The following is a 17604-nucleotide window of genomic DNA, read 5'->3' as shown; positions in this document are numbered from 1 at the left end:
TTCACTTCAATTTCTAAATGTTTACTTTTCTACCATTTTCTTCTATGAGTCCTCTACTGATATGGCCCTTATCTAAACATTATTTTACTATTTAGTTATTTCAATAAATAACGTAAGTATCTGCATAACCTATTTAATATTTTGCAGGCTCAAATAAAATAAAACAGAATACAAATTTATATGCTTTTAAAACTATATACATATGCATGTTCGTAATTTTGGACATTTTTTTAAATGACATTGGTGTATTTATTAAACAAGACTTAGTATTTCAAAAAATCGCCACTATTCGCTCTAGCCGGGCACAACTGACAATCTCTTTTTTATAAAAAAAGTTCATTATATAATTATTTATTATAATGGTTTCTGCAGTTTATTTGATAATATAAAAAAACATGCTATAAAATATCTGTAAGAGACCAATCCGATAATAATGTCCACGATTAAGGTGGCCATATCCCTGGCCGAGAAATGGTGAAATTTCAGGCATTCTTATGTACTGAAATCTTGAAAAATAAAACGTGTAGAACAACAGTAAGCACAAAAATAAAATCCTTGATGTTTTATTTATTTATTGTTACCATTTAAATTTACCCAAATAAAATAATAACTAAAAAAAAAGCGTTTGTAAAACATGCGTTTTCTGTTTATCCTAACCCCACATTTTAAGAATTATTTTCACGTACTTATAAATAAAAGTAAACAATTTTATATGTAGGACTAAGGAAGTAAATGTTATAATATTTACATGTGGAGTTATATATAAAGAAGTTAGTATTTTCGTAGATTTCAGTACCTAAAACCTTGATGGTTTGATCGTTTTTTGCACCTGTTTATTCGTTTTACTGCGGCGTCTTTGAAAATACTCAGGTGGCATGACATAACATCCCTATTATTTGATAAACTTTAGATTATTCAGTTATTAAATGTTTGAAATTATTTGTCTTTGCGGAAAACACTATTTAAGGCCCTTAAGGAAGGCTCTTATCGAGTATAATTTTGAAACATTTTTACTAAATATCGACACAAGACAAATTAATAAAAGAATTAGTGCAGGTTTAAACATATTATGAAATAAAACTCAAAAGATACATTTATTTATTTATTAAAATATACACTATACCATAACAGTTTCACCAAAGCACTGACACAACACAAACCAAAATGAGAATATTTTTTAGGTTAGCTCGGTTTGGCTTTTTACCGCTCGGCGCTCACCGTTCTTGGTTCTTTTCAACCAATCAAAACCCGTAAAGTAAACGCATGCGTATTAATACGCTGGTACGTCGCCCCACTTTTCGGCTTCAAGTCAATTGCAAAATGATCAGTAGTGATGGGCATAATCGACCAATTTTGATAATCGAGTTATCGGCAATCGAGTACTTCTAATAATCGAGTGATCACTCGAGATACGAGATATTGGTCGTTTTCATCCCAGCGGCGCACAAATATGTTTGTATTAGTCATATATTACTTATGAGCGTAGCTAAAAAAAAAAAAAAGCTCACGCACTTCAAAACCTAACCACTTTTTCGTTTTATTCTAAAAAAAAGCTTACGCAATCAGTGACTATTTGCAGTATGCACTAACATTTTGGGGTGCAACCGTAGGGTAATAATCACTCGAGTGGTGGGAGTAAACATCTCGAGATATCTCGAGTGATCTCAATAATCGAGTACCACTCGATTTTTCACTCGAAATCTCCCATCACTAATGATCAGTATGGGATAGAAGTATGTGGTGTGGATGCACTGCTCTTGATTTGGCTTCACAACTTCGACGTTCGTTTGCACCCTTCAATATAAAGATCAGAGATCAGACATCCGAAACGGATCTTTGAGAAGGAACCGACTCACTCGGATCAGTATGAAGAGCCGGCTCAGTGAATCGGATCAGTCATGTTCCGCCCATCTCTATCGTCCATATCATACCGTGTTCACCCATTCTCCGCAGATAAAAAATTTGAAGTAATTTTAGAAAGATGATGTCAAAAAATTATAAATTGAAATGAATGGAATTTAACTAGAAGTATTAATACTTTTAAGTTATATCAGCAAAGCGTTCAAAGTTGTGAATTATTCTTGAATGTTTGAATGACTACTGCTTCTCAAACTACGAGAGAAAAATATTAACAATGTATATATTTATTAATTTTTTTGATCATTACAAAACACTATCTATTAGAATTAAGTTAAGAAACAAGTCGTGCAACTTTGATCGACACTCTTACATTTGAGCAATGATATATTAAAAAACACAAACAAACCCCTAATCTAATGGGCATGATATGTTTTAATTTCATTTTATTTACATATATTACAATATTTCTTATAAAAGAAATAAGATAGAAAAAATTTGATTTATTTACACATTTGTCTACTGGCGATTGTTTATTTACAGTCATGGAAGAATGAACTAAGAAATCTGCGACTTCGAGTTCAGTGTATTTTAGGGACGCATTAACCGATATTTTTTTGTGATATTCTTTAATTTCAGTTCAGCTTTTACTGGCATTAGATTTTGCTGATATAATTAAGATATTTACGAATTCAAAGTCGCAGACCAAGGACAATTTACATCTATACCTAGTTCTAAATTAACACAAATTTAAAAAAGTTACAACAAACAAAATTGGAACCAACATCACAGATGTTTCACTGAAATTTGATGCTTCACTTAGAGCACTTGCATGACAACTCATGTCCTCTGGTGGTAGTTGTACTATGGGTATCCGAATCCCTGTTGTCATATCGACGCACGTGGCTTCTTTCACCATTTCGTGCATCCTTATGGCTGTCTCAACCGCGGCATTGTGAGACTGCAGACTTTCTCTGGTCCAGCGTCTCAACCAATGGCCTAACCAAGCCAGATGACAACCACATCGGAAGGGATTGTCGGATATGGACAGGCCACCTAAAAGATACAAATAAAGTCTTTCATCCCTTCCCAGTTGTCTTGTTATTTTTACAATTTGAAAAAAAAATCTGGATTTAATACGAATTTTGATAAAGAAATTAACACATATTTTTTTAATTTTGTATTTACCTACTCAATGTTCGATGCTTTTAGTGCAAAGGGTTTGTTTAATTTTTTTCTCCTCGGTGTTCAAATTCCAATTAAATAAAAAATACCAAAAATTAACAGTCTGTGTTTATTAGCACTAAAAACCTAATAAGTAACTTGCAAAAGCAAAAGAAAGAACGAGAGAATACTATGTATTCATTTCATTGTGTGTTTCCAAAAACATAAAAATTTTGTGTCACTACATAAATACCTGATATCAGTGTGGTCCCGACATTCTTCCACGTCGTAGAATTCCCATAAAAGATTTCAGGGTTTAAGTACGACAACATATTGTACCTTAAGTCGATCGTCAAGTACGATATTTTATACATGTTGGAGAATAGTCCTGCGGGCAACTCTTCTATTTGCGTGCCATGAATTTTTAAAATAAGGTCCGGATTTCTGGTAAACGTAGCGAAAGCATCTTTATCGATGAATTTGAGATTCCTTCCGGTGATTTCTAGATGTCTAATTTTTCTGTTTCTAATACACAGCAGTTGGTCATCCAGTCTAGTTTCAGTGAAATGAATTTTGAGTATCCTTAGCTGGTCCAGATGTGACAACATATGACAAAACTGATCGGAAAAGTGATCTATCTTTGGCCAAGTTTGCATCACTAATGTAGATAATACTTTAAGCTGCAGTATACTCTTGCTCTCGAACTTATTCAAGTACTTCAAATTTTGTATATTTAATTCCTGCAGGTTCGTTAAACCGTAAAAATTGTCCACCACAAGTTCTTTGATCGGATTGTAAGATAAATCCAGTATTTTCAAATTTGGCAGATGGATCCACAAGTGGGAGGGAACCTGATATAAATCGTTGTGACTCAAATCGAGCGACTTCAGTTTTGATAATTCCTGCACCGAATTTTTATTAATAGCCTCGATGTGATTATGTGAAAGATTTAAATGAATCAAGTTAGGTAAGGGTAAATGTGGGGTCGAGGTAATTCCGGAATTAGCTAGATTAAGATGTTTCAAACTTTGAGCATAGTGAAATAGTTCCTTGAAGTTGGCACGCAGAGGGTTAAAACTTAGGTCAAGAGTTTGCAACAACCCTAAACTTGTAAAAACATTGTCGGGCAGTATAGCTAGCTTGTTATTACTTAAATCTAGATGCTGTAACGAAGGGATGTCCGGAAAAGTTGTTATGTCTATATGTTCAATGTTGTTGGAGTGCATAGACAAGTGTCTCAAAGTTATACCGACGTCTGAGATGCTCAGACTTGGGACAACTACAAACAAATTATAACTGAGATCCAACATTTCTAGTAATGTATTGCTAAATATGTCCTTGGGGAGGTAATTTAAACTGTTCCCACTTAAATTTAAAATACGCAGCTTTGGCATGTTCGCAAATTGGCTTGTGTGTAATTGGCCTATTAAGTTCCTGGACAGATCCAAGACCTGCAGATTCTGCAAACCGAAAAAAGCTTTCCTGCTAACAGCCATGATGTTATTCTGCTGCAAACTTAAATGCTCTAATGACGTCAGATGCATGAAGTTGTTATGCTCTAACGAATTTATAATATTAAAATCTAAGTAGAGTTTCTTAAGTAGAGCTGTCTGTTCCAGGCATCTGGGAATATGAACTAGATTGTTGTACCTCAAGTCCAAAACTTCCACTGTTAGAATTTTCGAATCTGAACTACACGACGATATTTGATTTCTGCTTAGATTTAATAAAAGAGGGTTCGATATATTGATGAAGTACCCAAAGGATATCTCCGATATTAAATTATTCTGTAAATCTAATTTCGAGAGGGAGGGTAAATTACAAAACGCTCCATGGCTAATGCGACTTAAAAAGTTATTGGAAAGAATCAGTTTGTTGAGACTAGGCAGGTCAGAGAAACTTTCGCCCTGGACATACTTAATTTTGTTACCTGACAGAAGAATCGTTTCCAAACTATTTAACGAACGAAAGGTGCCTGTTTCAATGAATGTTATTTCGTTGTTGGACAGGCGTATGTCTTTTAATTTAGAGTGAACGCCGGACTTGAGGAGTTTGACTGGGATCGATCGAAGTTTATTAGACTCCATATTAAGATATTTCAGTTCCAGAAGGGAATCGAGGGATAGTTCGGGCGCCGTGTGGAAGTTATTGTGGTCGATGGAGAGCCATTTTAAGTTTGTTAAGGGTTTGAAAATTTCGTGGGGGAGATCCTCACGATCCATCCCGAAGGATATTTCTAAACTTTCTAAGCCTTCCAGGCCAACGAAGGCATCTGTATCAATTATTCTTAATGGGTTGAAACTTAGGCTAAGTTCTTTTAGTTCTTTTAGGTCGGCGAATATCTGACTTTTTAAACTAGTGATACGATTATTGCCCAAAATTAGGCTCTTGATATTATAACCCCAATTAGAAAAGTCGTTTTCGTTGATGTCGTAAATTTCGTTGAAGGCGATATTAAAATGGGAAATTTTCGAGCAGTTCTGTAATGTTTCCGACGGGATTCTTGTTAAATGATTTCCGCTTAGACTTAGAGCCTTCAGGCTATGGCAGAAGTTTTCAAAAGCTCCGTCTGGTATCTCGCTAATCGAGTTTGACGATAAGTAGAGGTATTTAAGGGACTTGAGCTGACTGACTGCTCGCGGTATGTGCTGGAAGTTATTATGATCAAAGTCCAAGTATTCCAAAGATTCGTCGATACCAGCAAAGGCGTTTATGTCAATATTTTCGAGTAAATTGTAGGAAAGAATTATCCTTCCCGTTTGAAGTCCCGAGAAAGTTTCCGCCGAGAGCATCCTGAAGTCGTTAAAAGCCAAATTCAAATCTCTTATACACACAGAGTTGTTGAACGGAAACCGCGGTATAGTTTTGAGGTAATTCTCTCCCAGATCGATTTTCTCCAGCCACAACTTCCTGGCGAATGTGTGCTCAGGTATAGTTTTTATGTGGTTCCCCCGTAAATACAGCCATTGCAAATGAGGTAGAGCGGTGATGATGTCGAGAGGAAAGTTTTCAATCAAATTATGCGAGATACTGGCGGTCTGGAGGGTAAGCGGAAGAGAATGCTTATGGATTTTATATATTCTGTTTCCGTCCAGGTTGAGCCAAATGAGAGACTTGAACTGCCGCAGACCGTGTTGATTTTTCGCGATGTGATCGGACGTCTCGTTCGGAATTTCTGTAATGTCGTTTTCTCCGAGGAAAAGTGTCGCTACTGTATTCTTGATGTGCGACCATTCCCCGTTTATAGACGATACTTGATTTCTGAAACAAAACAATCAGATTTAGCGCGGTGGGTTTCAATTTAGTAATTGAATTCGCTTCATAACGTTTCATTAAGTTACACGGAAGAGGCATTGTTCCATCAGCTTTATAGTACGTACATTTTAGTGCAGATTAAAATATGTTTGGCCCTTTAAACAATTCCCACTCAACTGATAACGTTTGTTTAATTAAGTAATAACTTTTGAGCAGCGCCTCATTTTCTTGTTCGTTCGGCATTTACTTAATTACATATTCACATCAAGTAGCTCTGAATTTAATATTTGTGCATAAACGGCTATTTAAACAAAGCCACCAGCTATTAAAATAAAATAACTGGTTCAATATTACACACTAATACAAATTGTGGAAATTGCAAAGATTTTTAACATACTTGCAATGGTTTATATTTGTTGTAAATATACGAATAAAAAGAATGTGAATTTACACGGATTTATTTTCACTCAACCCAATCAGATTAGTTACGTGATCGTCCGGTGTGTATATTGAGAGCTCTGCTAGCAGTTTAACAGACCACATGTGCCGTAGTAATGCAGAATAGTGTTGTAAATGAGTACATTTTCATTTAACGTTATATAATAAATATGTATCAGTATTAACCATATTGAACTTTGCTTATACCTTTTTTTTCAGTTTAATGTTTTCAAAACAAGAATCTTGACTTGAATCAAAAACCTTAATAAAGTTATATTTCAAGAAAACAAACGAATAAATCTTTTTGTTAATTGTAATTAAGCTATTAGAAACCCATTCTATAGAAGTAAATAAAATCTCATGTGTCTCAGGTAAATATATATTACTTATTTTATAGACAATATAACATTTAGTAAGACAATGATAGAACAAGAAAATCCACCTAAACTACAAAAATGTTGGAATACAAGCATCACGGAGAACATGTAAACACCAGAAAATGTATCTTTCCTGTTTTACCCAAGAAATTTGTGAAGATAATAATTGTGATTAATGCGTGTGTTAATAGTTTCCCAAAAGCATTCTGCTGGGTGTGATTATGTGTATGTTTATAGCAAGCGATTTTGTTACGTTCAATAGGCGTGCAAAATTCAGGAAACATACGAGGTAAACGTATGTTTTTCCCTTATTTAGAAGGTATTGCCAGTTGTCTTAGACCCTGAAGAAAACTTATATACCTGGTACAGTGAAGAGATATTGTTTCTAACTTGCTTAGATATTCTAAAACCCTGGAAAAAAATCCGCTTGTAAACGTTCCCCATAATATGTTTTAGGTAAAGAAATATTCTTACTACCATGTTTAGTTAGCCCAAAAGTGAGAGAAAAGAGTTATCCTACAAAAAAATTAATTGTATTAAGTTGACGATTTAAATCGATTTGTTTTCATATATAGACGCTACATTTGAAGAGTGACCCTTTTATTTTCGGACACCCCGTGTAGGTACTTTATTGGATTTGCTATGAACAAACTTTTACCATATAGACTGTTTTCAATTAGCGATATGTCTAAAAATAGCACAAAGGGCAAATATTTCGTGTATCTATAATATCCCAAAAATTAATTTAAATTTTTGGAGCCAATATTAGCTAATAAATAAACCCCGCAAATGAATTGAAATTTTCATAATTCAGAGGCTGCCGAATTAAACATTTAATGCTAATCGCTCGGTACAATATCAAACTTACAGGAGTATTGATTTTTGCCTCTGGTCTGTATGAAAGATTCAAACTCGGATTCATCTATATAAGATGTACGCTTTACATAAATCAGAACAATTTTTCTTTTCACAATGTAAATTTGAAAAAATACGTAGACAAATGAATTTAAATGACGGTAGATGAAATTTGGAGTGTTAGGATCAAGTCAGTTAAACTATAAATAAATTAAACAACAAAAGTTAGGAATGTTGAGTTGAAGCGAAACAAAAGAATTTTTTCAATGAGAATTTTTGTGAATACTGAATATGGTGGTGGATTCTACATAAAAAAATTGTTTCGCCATTAAAGTTTTGCCTTATCTGAGCTCTAGTTGTATTTTCATCTACGTTGTCCAAAATACAATCCCACATCAAGAAAATCAATGGTCTTTATGTCTGGTGACAAGGCTGGCCATTTTATTGCACCATCGTATTCCGATTTATCTTAAATGGAGACAGATATAAATTCTGTCGGCCTCTCGTACAATGTTTGAAAATTTGTTAAAAAATCTACATTTTCACACAATTTGTAGGTACCTGTTTTCATTTTAAGAACAATTATGTGAATGTTCGTATCAATACTTTTAACGCGAGGAACAATAAATGATATGTTTTTATCACATGATTCTATATTGTTTGAAAGAAATAAATGCTTCCGTGAACTACACTAATTACTTCTAGAGTTATGGAAAACTGACACTAACTGCTCTAAATGTTCACTAAGTAAACTTAGACGTTGATCGTTAGAAATCCATTATATACAAAACAAAATAATATAAACCTGGAATATACGATTGACTGTGGGTCTTAGCCAGTGTACCAAAAATGTCTGGATCATAATGTCTAAATTTTATTTGATAATAAGGACATATATCCAAAAATATTCCAGGGAGCATCATAGTTAGTCTTAGGTTTTCCTAACACTGGATAGTATAATAAAGACAACTGATACTTTTGATATCAATAAAGATTAAGCTTGTTTTAACTTTTTACAATATTTGTGAAAAACGTTTTTTACATCTGTCAATGTGGAAAAATGGGACCCTATATTTTTATTAGACCTTTTAAACATATTAGTGAAAACCATCAGAAAATTTAGTGGTCGTTCTAATATGATGAAATATTGTTTTGATTTCATTTGAATATACATATACATTTATGTTATACAATTCAGTTCCTTCTGATAATAAATTAATGTATATGTTTAGGGAATAAATTATGATAAATCTAAATTATTAAAGAAAAAATACTCAAGGAATATTTTTAATTAGGATATAAACACATTTACTAATTATAAAAAAATCTTTAAATTAAAAGAAATGTAGAGAAATAATGTAATGAAGGAAAACGTATTCCTTTAGACTCAAATGCTTCCATTCATTTACTTAGCTTTTAAAAAGCTCTTGGGAGTACATGTAAAAAATTATCAAAGAGAAATAACTTTTACGCAGAAAGTCTTATAATTCAATTGTCAAATAATTTACTTTTTTCCTTAATCCGGTGATTTGGTGAGGTAATAACAAAAAATCGTTATTATATAAAGTTTCTCAATATTTCATGTGTAAGTCAAGATAGCGAGGGTAGCACCCATTTTAATAAAAAATAGGTCATATTTAAAATAAAATCAATTGTAGTCATTGTCATTATAACAATTTTTCTTAGTATTTTAACTAACTTTCTTTAGGTGTCATTATAACAACTTTAGTGAAAGATAATAAACTGCTACGTACCAAGAGATTGACCTTCTCTCCATTTGCTCATTTTCTCACATGAATATTTCATTTTCCTTATTATTACCTCTAAAGACGTATTGCTTCAGCATCAAGTTTCGTAACGTCGATTAAATCCATCAGATTTTATATTATTTCGACTACTTCAATTTTCTTTGCTTCGATATTCATAGAGAATTAATTAAAAGTATTTAATGGCGACAAACATTTTAATTATTAAATATTTAATGAGCAAGAAAAGTTGATGATACAGAAACTTTAAATGTAGTTGAAGCAAATAATAATTTTGCTTTGGAATAAAACCACAACTAAAAAGAGGATGTCCTGCGTTTTTCACAAATATATAGTTTGTTATACGTTTCAAAAACTAGAGAGGTTCCTTTTTTTTGTAATGAAAATGAGGCATAGGGTTTACAACGACTTAAAATAAATGCATACTAAATCAAATCTGTTGTTATTATTGAATATAACTAGATCTGGAGCAAAACAAATTGTTGGTAGGGTAAAATTGCACGTTTTGCTTTTTTTTGTAGAACATCTCCAGTATACATATTTATTTTATTCAAATATATTGTTGCCCTAAACAAATAAACTCTTAATCCTTGTGTTATGAATTCAATAATGGGCAATATTTTCAATATTATTAATTAAATTAATATTAAATTAAGCTTTTAAGTCCTATCTCGTATCCTGTGCTCACTATTGGCCCATTTTTAGTATTTCTTGGTAATATAGCATCGACACCGAGGAATTGAGTTATTGTGTAATTCTCAACAGTGCACCATACTCTTCCTGGAGTGGGCGCTGATTGCAGTCTCTCACTGGTCAGCCTTCTTCCATTATGGCTACCTCAAGTTTGATCTCGGAGCTTAAAATCTGGTGATGTTCTCACGAGTAGGATACGTTTCTTTTGTTGCATGTAACTTGGCTTTCATTTGAGCCTTTCCTCACTGTTTTGATTTTCACACTTTTATGCTTTGGTACTTGTGTTTTTTTTACTGTTTTTGCAATGCTTGTACATTCTAGGAATCTGTACGCTGTCTGAGCGGTTGTGGCGATAAACTTCAATGTTCTCAGATACTACGCTTTGGGAGTGATTTTGGAACGAGCAATGTTTGCTGTTGAATTCGGAACATGGGTGATTTTTGAATAATAATAAATTAATATATCAATGGCGTGCCAATTTGAAAGCGAATTTAATGTACAAGTGAAAGGTGGACATAATGAGAGAATTTTGCAAAAATGAATTTATTTCTGGTTTATTTCGGAAATCATAAACCGCTCAGTAACTAAAAATATTAATTTTACGGAGGGTAGATAGAATAGATTGAAATCCGCGGATTCCAGCAAAAGTAAGTGGGCCCTTAACTATATATCCTCAATTAAACTAAATGGAACATCCAAGTTTATGGAAACGTTTCTGCTTGAGGCATGCGACGACGTAGACGCTGCCGGTTACAGCCGACTTTGTATCACTTAATTTTGTTTGGTATGTCAAGCGTAACATGTTACACCATTCACTCCAGGAAACCGACTTTGTGCTGCATACTAAAATATTTAAATCGTGAATAGTTAATAGAGCCAATTATGAATAGTATCTCTGTCTTTCCGGGTCCCTTCGGTTTGAGACAATTTAAAATTTACTCGTGTAGCGCTTGCACAGCATTATCCCTGGAAATTATTAGAAGGTAAACACCGAAAAGTGACAGTTGAAAATTAGAATCACTGGCACTAGAAACAATAGTAAGGAGACAAAAAATTAAAAAGCGCAAATATTCAAATTGTACAATAAAATGTCGAATTGCTAATCTTCTTTTGCTATTCTTATCATTATTGATCTGTCGTTTAGTCCAGTCGTTTGGTTGTCATCAATGTCAACTCTGATGGGCTTTTTAAAAACAATTTTTATAACTTTCACAACACAGTAAAACTGTATTAACAGTTAAGGTTATCTCTAAATCTGACAAGTGACAAGACGACCTCTAACCCACCTTTACCCAAATAAGTTAACGATGATGTATCGTCATTATGTTAAGTGAAATATATATTTTTTAGAACAGTTAGTTATGTCTCCTCCAGATTTAAATTTCCCTTTTGAAGTTGTCAGACTTTCTAAATTTTTTCAGCTCAATTAGAAAAAAATGTCCTAAATGCTTCATTGCGTGCTCAGTTTAATTTTTTTTTTATTTATTGGAATGTGTCAATTTTTAGTCTTTTATGTCCCTTCTTCAAAATATAAATGTTTAAATCTTCCGATTATTGTATTACACTCATTAATACATCCGGAAATATAACTACAACATACTTAGTTTAATTAGGATAGTTAAAGAGTTAAGATTTTTTTACACTTTATGTAAAAATAGTATAGACTGAAATAAATATCTATTAAAAAACAATTAAACTCACTAAAATGGCTAAAGTCAATATTGTCATGGAACAAGCACATATGTTTTTCCTCTATTAAATTGACGAAAATGTTTTTAATTTTTTTATTTTGGAAAATACTGGTGTAAGGATGTCTTACATCCTGTTTTAAGCAAAATACACTATTTTAACTAAGCTCCTGTTATAAAAAATTTTTTTTTTCTTCCTCTGTCCTTGTTTGTTTGTTCTTTATATATATATTTCTTTGCGAGACTTTTAAATATAAAGTAAACAAAACCGATATAACAATTTATAAAAGTCTGTGTTTGTGATTAAATAAATGAATTTTGGACTAAAGTATATTTGGTTCAAATTTCATATTTTTATTTCAAGATTATCCAGTAACATTTGTTCTCATTCATATAGACACACCCTGTATAAGTAAAAAGAAGACATCTGCATGTTGTAGTTGAAGTTGTAGAGAGTAACAATTACCCATTATTAAAAGTCCACAGAGAAAACGGCGCTAAATGTTTTTAAAAACTTTATTAACTCCTAAAGTGGAACTCGGCGAAAAGTCAACCCTGACCTTATTTTTTATTAAAGAAACGGTACGAGACAAGGCAACGAATATTTTATAAATGTATTTATTAACTTGCAGGGGAGAAATTGGCAGTGGGTAGTTTACTCTGTATTTTTAATTTTCCGTATAAATTGAAGGGAGAAAATTTCAAAGTTATTAGGTCCCATACTGAGCAAAAATCATTCATTAAATACGAATCTAGGACTTCTGCTTATACTTAATAGTAAATAATTTTTGAAAAAAAAAGGAATGATTGGAGAAATTATTCTACAAAACCTGACCACTCTTTGGTTATTCTAAAAAGATACTGCTTTCTCTATTCTAGATATAGGAACTAGCATGAAGGTCAAAAAAGGTGTCTAGGAGGGGATGTATTGTAATTATACAGATTATATGTAGGTATACTAGAACGAATAATATTAGTTAATTTAGATAGAGATTTAAATATTCCTTTATAATGCACAACGTAATCTTCAATCATTCAGGTCGATACTTCTAATGATTCGTATTTTCCGAGCTTTTATATATCTACCTCCTGGTTCTAAATTATTTCCTGATATTTGGATGGATGGTAAGTACATAAAAAATAAGGGTACCTTTTTGTATAAACTTATTTCTTTACACTGGTAAAAAGGGCAACATACACCATATTCAAGGGAGATGATAGATGATATCTTTTTTGATATCTAAAAATGTTTAGAGATATCTGTTTCGCATTTTAAGCAATAGGGCACTAATTTATGAAGTATTATTCAAATTTTATAAACTGATTAAGAGGATAGGTGTGATTATCACTATTTCATAACCAAATTCTCATTTACTTTATTCTAAGAAGATTGATCTGCAAACTATTAAGACTCCCGTTTAAAGATATATATCACTTTTATCCATTTTTGGAACAAACTTGTTATAAAAAAGTATTTACAGTGTGTTTAACTTCAAATTAATACAGAACCATAACTTCCTTCACAAGAGAGGTAGGCAGAGAAAAAATGTTTCGACTGTTGTTTAAAGACCTTCTTTGTGCACTTTCTGGTACCATGAATCGACAGAAAGTTGTGAAATTATGAAATTAAAAGTAACTTTGGATTTAAAACATGTTTTATGAGAAATATTTTCCCATAAAATATATTTTAATATTTCAAGTACTGTACTCTTACATTTAATCAAAACATTTTGAAAATAAACTGATCAGTCTACTGATATTGCATATCTCATAAAAGCTTATAAATATTCACAATTTTATTATGAAAATATTACTCCATGGCCATCGCTGATATTACTGTATTTTTATCGACCATTTTGTTTTTTCGCTCAGTTGACGTCATAGCTTGATCGAGACTACAGACGATAGTGGTCTTTAAACAACAGTCAAAACATTTTTTCTCTATCTCGCTTGTGACGAAAGTTATAGCTTTGTATTTATTTGAAATGAAGCACGTTCTATACATTTTATGACCACCATGTAGATACCAAAAGGAAAGTTAGAAATGTTTTATAAAATTACAATTTGAATATCGATTTAACACGTGCGTGTGGGTATTATCATGCTTCATTGTAGTTGGTTTAATTATAAAAATGTTATCCGAAATGATTTCAATCTTTTGTGACAAGTTTGTTTTTCATGTTTACAAGCGTTACTTGTTTGATATTAGATGTCAAACCACACCCAATTATAAATCAAAAGGCAAAATAAATTTATTAATATTTAAGTTTAAGTCGACAAAAGTTTTGCTGTAAGTTTTATAGTAATAAAATAAAATACAGTATGTATATCAGTTACATACTTTTTATTCATTATAACCTACACATGAGGTTTTAAAATGCTGATCATTCTTTTCACAAAAATAAGTATCAGTTAAACTGACAACATCGTGCTCTATAAAGATGGAAATCAACTAACGGCGCCTATTTAATCTAGTTTAAGTCGCGTTAGTATTCTGCAGAAGCCTGAATGTATGTTTAATCAGTTGCAATTTGTTAGGGAACATAAAAAAAACATAATTATATCTAGATTATATATCATTCTCCACCCTACTGCATTTTTTATGTCTGCGTGATGACAAAAAAATTGCATGACGCGATCTGATATTTTTATCCACAAATCAGTTGTTATCTTGGCAGTATCTTGATAGATATTTTGAATCTGAATATTTTCACCGCAATGCGATGAATAAACAATAATAACTTGATTGACTATTGTTATACTAAAAAAAATAAAGCCGACTTTTCGATTTAGTAAGAATATTTTGTTAAGGTAGACACGTTAAGATTTAGGGAATTTTCGTTACCAGTACGTGACCAGTAGGTACCAATCGTGCAATGTTGGGTTGCTTAAGTTGCTTGTATATATTTATAGCTTGGTAGTTGTGTAGCCTCTTAACTTTATACATGCTTTACATAAAACTCACTTGCAACATCGAAATATCTATTTTCGCATGTTTTGCTGTATTACAAATTGCACTGTAGCAGTAAATTAATTATGCACTTGTATTTTTAGTCGGTTATGTAATAAATGGTGTTTAAATTCCTGGTTTAAATTCCGTGTATCATCCCGTCCCGACAAATTTCAGTTCGCGAACCCGTTGGGCAAAATCACGTGTAGAATATTTGTAATTGCAAACGCCATACATCAGAGATATAAATACATGATATTCCACGTGGGTGTTTTCATTATTCACGTTTATATTTTATGAAAATCAATAAGGTGACATGTCCCATGCAATTTTGAATGTCACAATAAAATATCCACGCGTCGAACCGATGATTCACAATTTAAAGTTGCAATAATTGAAACTTTTTCGGTTTGGTTTATTGTTAATTCTCCATTTTGCCATTGCAATTTAAACAACAACTGAAATCAATGAAATATCGAGTCAATTACCACATGAAAACGTTGAATTAAAAATGCTTGTTATGGAAAATAAATATATTTATGCAGATAAAACTAAAACGTTTAATAGTATCAGTAATTATATTGTCAATATTTTCGTTGTACTAAATATTTGAATAATATGAACTGCTTTTATTTGAAACAATTTTTTAACTCGCTTTTAAGTGAGAGAGGTAATACGTTTAATAGTTTCAACGGTTTTGAAACAAAACTTTGGGATTAAAACCAATTATTTTCCAGAAAATTATTTCCACTAGATATTCTATTTATACGAACTATTCTCTTTACCCTCTTTGTTCATCTGTGGACATTATAATAAACATTTATTCATAATCCATCATAATGCGTCTATAAATAAATTTCAATTTAAAGTACCCCAGTAGGTTATGAAATTTCACGACCACCCAAATAAGCGTTTTTGTCATAATCTATCATAATTTGTCTGTATACAAATATTAATTTGAGACACCGTTGTTGTTCAATTACCCACAGTTAAAAAATTATGGTGACTGGAGATTATCCTACTGAAAACCAAACTAAATTGTATTAATTTACTAAATTTATTATATCGGATGTCACAAAATTCAAGCGAGATTTGAATTGTGTGCCAATTGTGCGGTAAAAGGAAAAAAAAAGACAAATACTATTTTGTAAACAACTATACAAATTACGTGTATACTAAATAAAAGTGGCCCAAGGATAGAACCTTGAGGTACTCCACATGACGACTCCCCTTTATCAATTTCTACAAATTGAATTCTATTATTGAGGTAGCTATTATTATTGACACAATATTTCAGGAATCTTTTCTTTTCATTACGTATTGCAATCTTGGTTTGATTTTTCAACTGCTTATAATAGTTATCACTTTTATTACTTTATTTTTGATATTTATTTAGATATCGATAAAATATGCTCTGATAAAAGTGTAAATGTTGTATACAACTACGTTATATTTACGTCAGTAAAGGACAGAAGTTAAAAAATAAAAAGATTCTAGTTCTAAAAATTATACTTCCTGGAATTTTCAACTTAATTTTAGCAGTTGCTACTAAAAATTAATGTATAAGCGTTTCTTATTGCCAATATCTAAGCACAACAAAAGTTTGAATGATGTACGACGTACGACATCCTAGTCTATGCCTTTTCTCTGTATTCCAGTTCAAACTCTGCTGCTAGGTTGGTGAATCTTGTGTATTTGCATCATCAAAGTACGTAGTTAATGGATATATCACACTGTACAACAAGAAGGATAAAAACTGCTTGGATTCTGCCACATTGTTCCTGAAAATCCGGAAATCATCGTTCATCCCCTTAATAAATATTTTAATAGACAATTTAGGGATTAGGACTGGGGCTTTGGGAGGTGGATACGGCACTTATTCACAGGATGAATTTTTATGCCTCCTGATAGATCACTTCCCGAGTGTGTCCGAGATAACAAAAGTAATTCTGGCCTAATCCAATGAAAAATCCTCAATAATAGCGATATTATTGATAGCCGGTGGAGGAGCAAATAAAAAAGTTGTGAAACTTCCAAATCCCCACAGGGTATTCGAGTGAGAGGCTCGGAGCAGACAATAACGATTGAGAGTTTCATAAATCACGGACCATCATACTCTAAACTTAAAGTTAATCGAGGGATTTAATATCAAATTATAATGATTATTGATTTTCTCCGACTAAGCCTCTCCGGAATATATGATTGTCTGGAGTCAGCGAAGCCTTGCAGTTTTTGATTAGATATCTTTCCTGATATTTCACACCCCGATGGATATTAATAAAGTTGAAGATATTATTCAGTACTAATAAATATAATGCTATGGAAGATCCTCGTCCTGTAGTGTAAGACGGAATCCGATTTGAAATTAACTTGGTCTAGCTCGCACAGGGATTATTTTTCAATTTTCCTGCCTTAATTAGTTTGTGAACTGCAAAAGCTATTGTTCACACGAATGGAAAGCTATAGTTCTGAAGAAATTTTCCAAAATTCATTCTTTTTTTAATTCTTAATTGTACTCGCAATTATAACTAAGAGATTTCAACTAAAATTAAGGAACAACA

General features: G+C 32.1%; 1 protein-coding gene across 1 annotated transcript in view; it reads right to left on the bottom strand.

The window, feature by feature from the left end:
• Positions 1-2514: 2514 nt before the first annotated feature.
• LOC108906056 (chaoptin-like) overlaps positions 2515-17604 on the bottom strand; it is a 104584-nt gene continuing 89494 nt past the window's right edge. The window contains exons 4-5 of the mRNA XM_018709197.1: positions 3275-6282; positions 2515-2913 (exon numbers count right to left, since the gene is read on the bottom strand). Coding sequence (XP_018564713.1) covers positions 2597-2913; positions 3275-6282 — 3325 coding nt within the window. The 3' untranslated portion in view covers positions 2515-2596. The remainder of the gene's footprint in view (positions 2914-3274; positions 6283-17604) is intronic.

This window comes from Anoplophora glabripennis, unplaced genomic scaffold, assembly GCF_000390285.2.
Source record: "Anoplophora glabripennis isolate ALB-LARVAE unplaced genomic scaffold, Agla_2.0 scaffold55, whole genome shotgun sequence".
NCBI lineage: Eukaryota > Metazoa > Arthropoda > Insecta > Coleoptera > Cerambycidae > Anoplophora > Anoplophora glabripennis.
The sequence above is the reverse complement of the archived record's forward strand: the minus strand, read 5'-3'. Positions and strand labels throughout refer to the sequence as shown.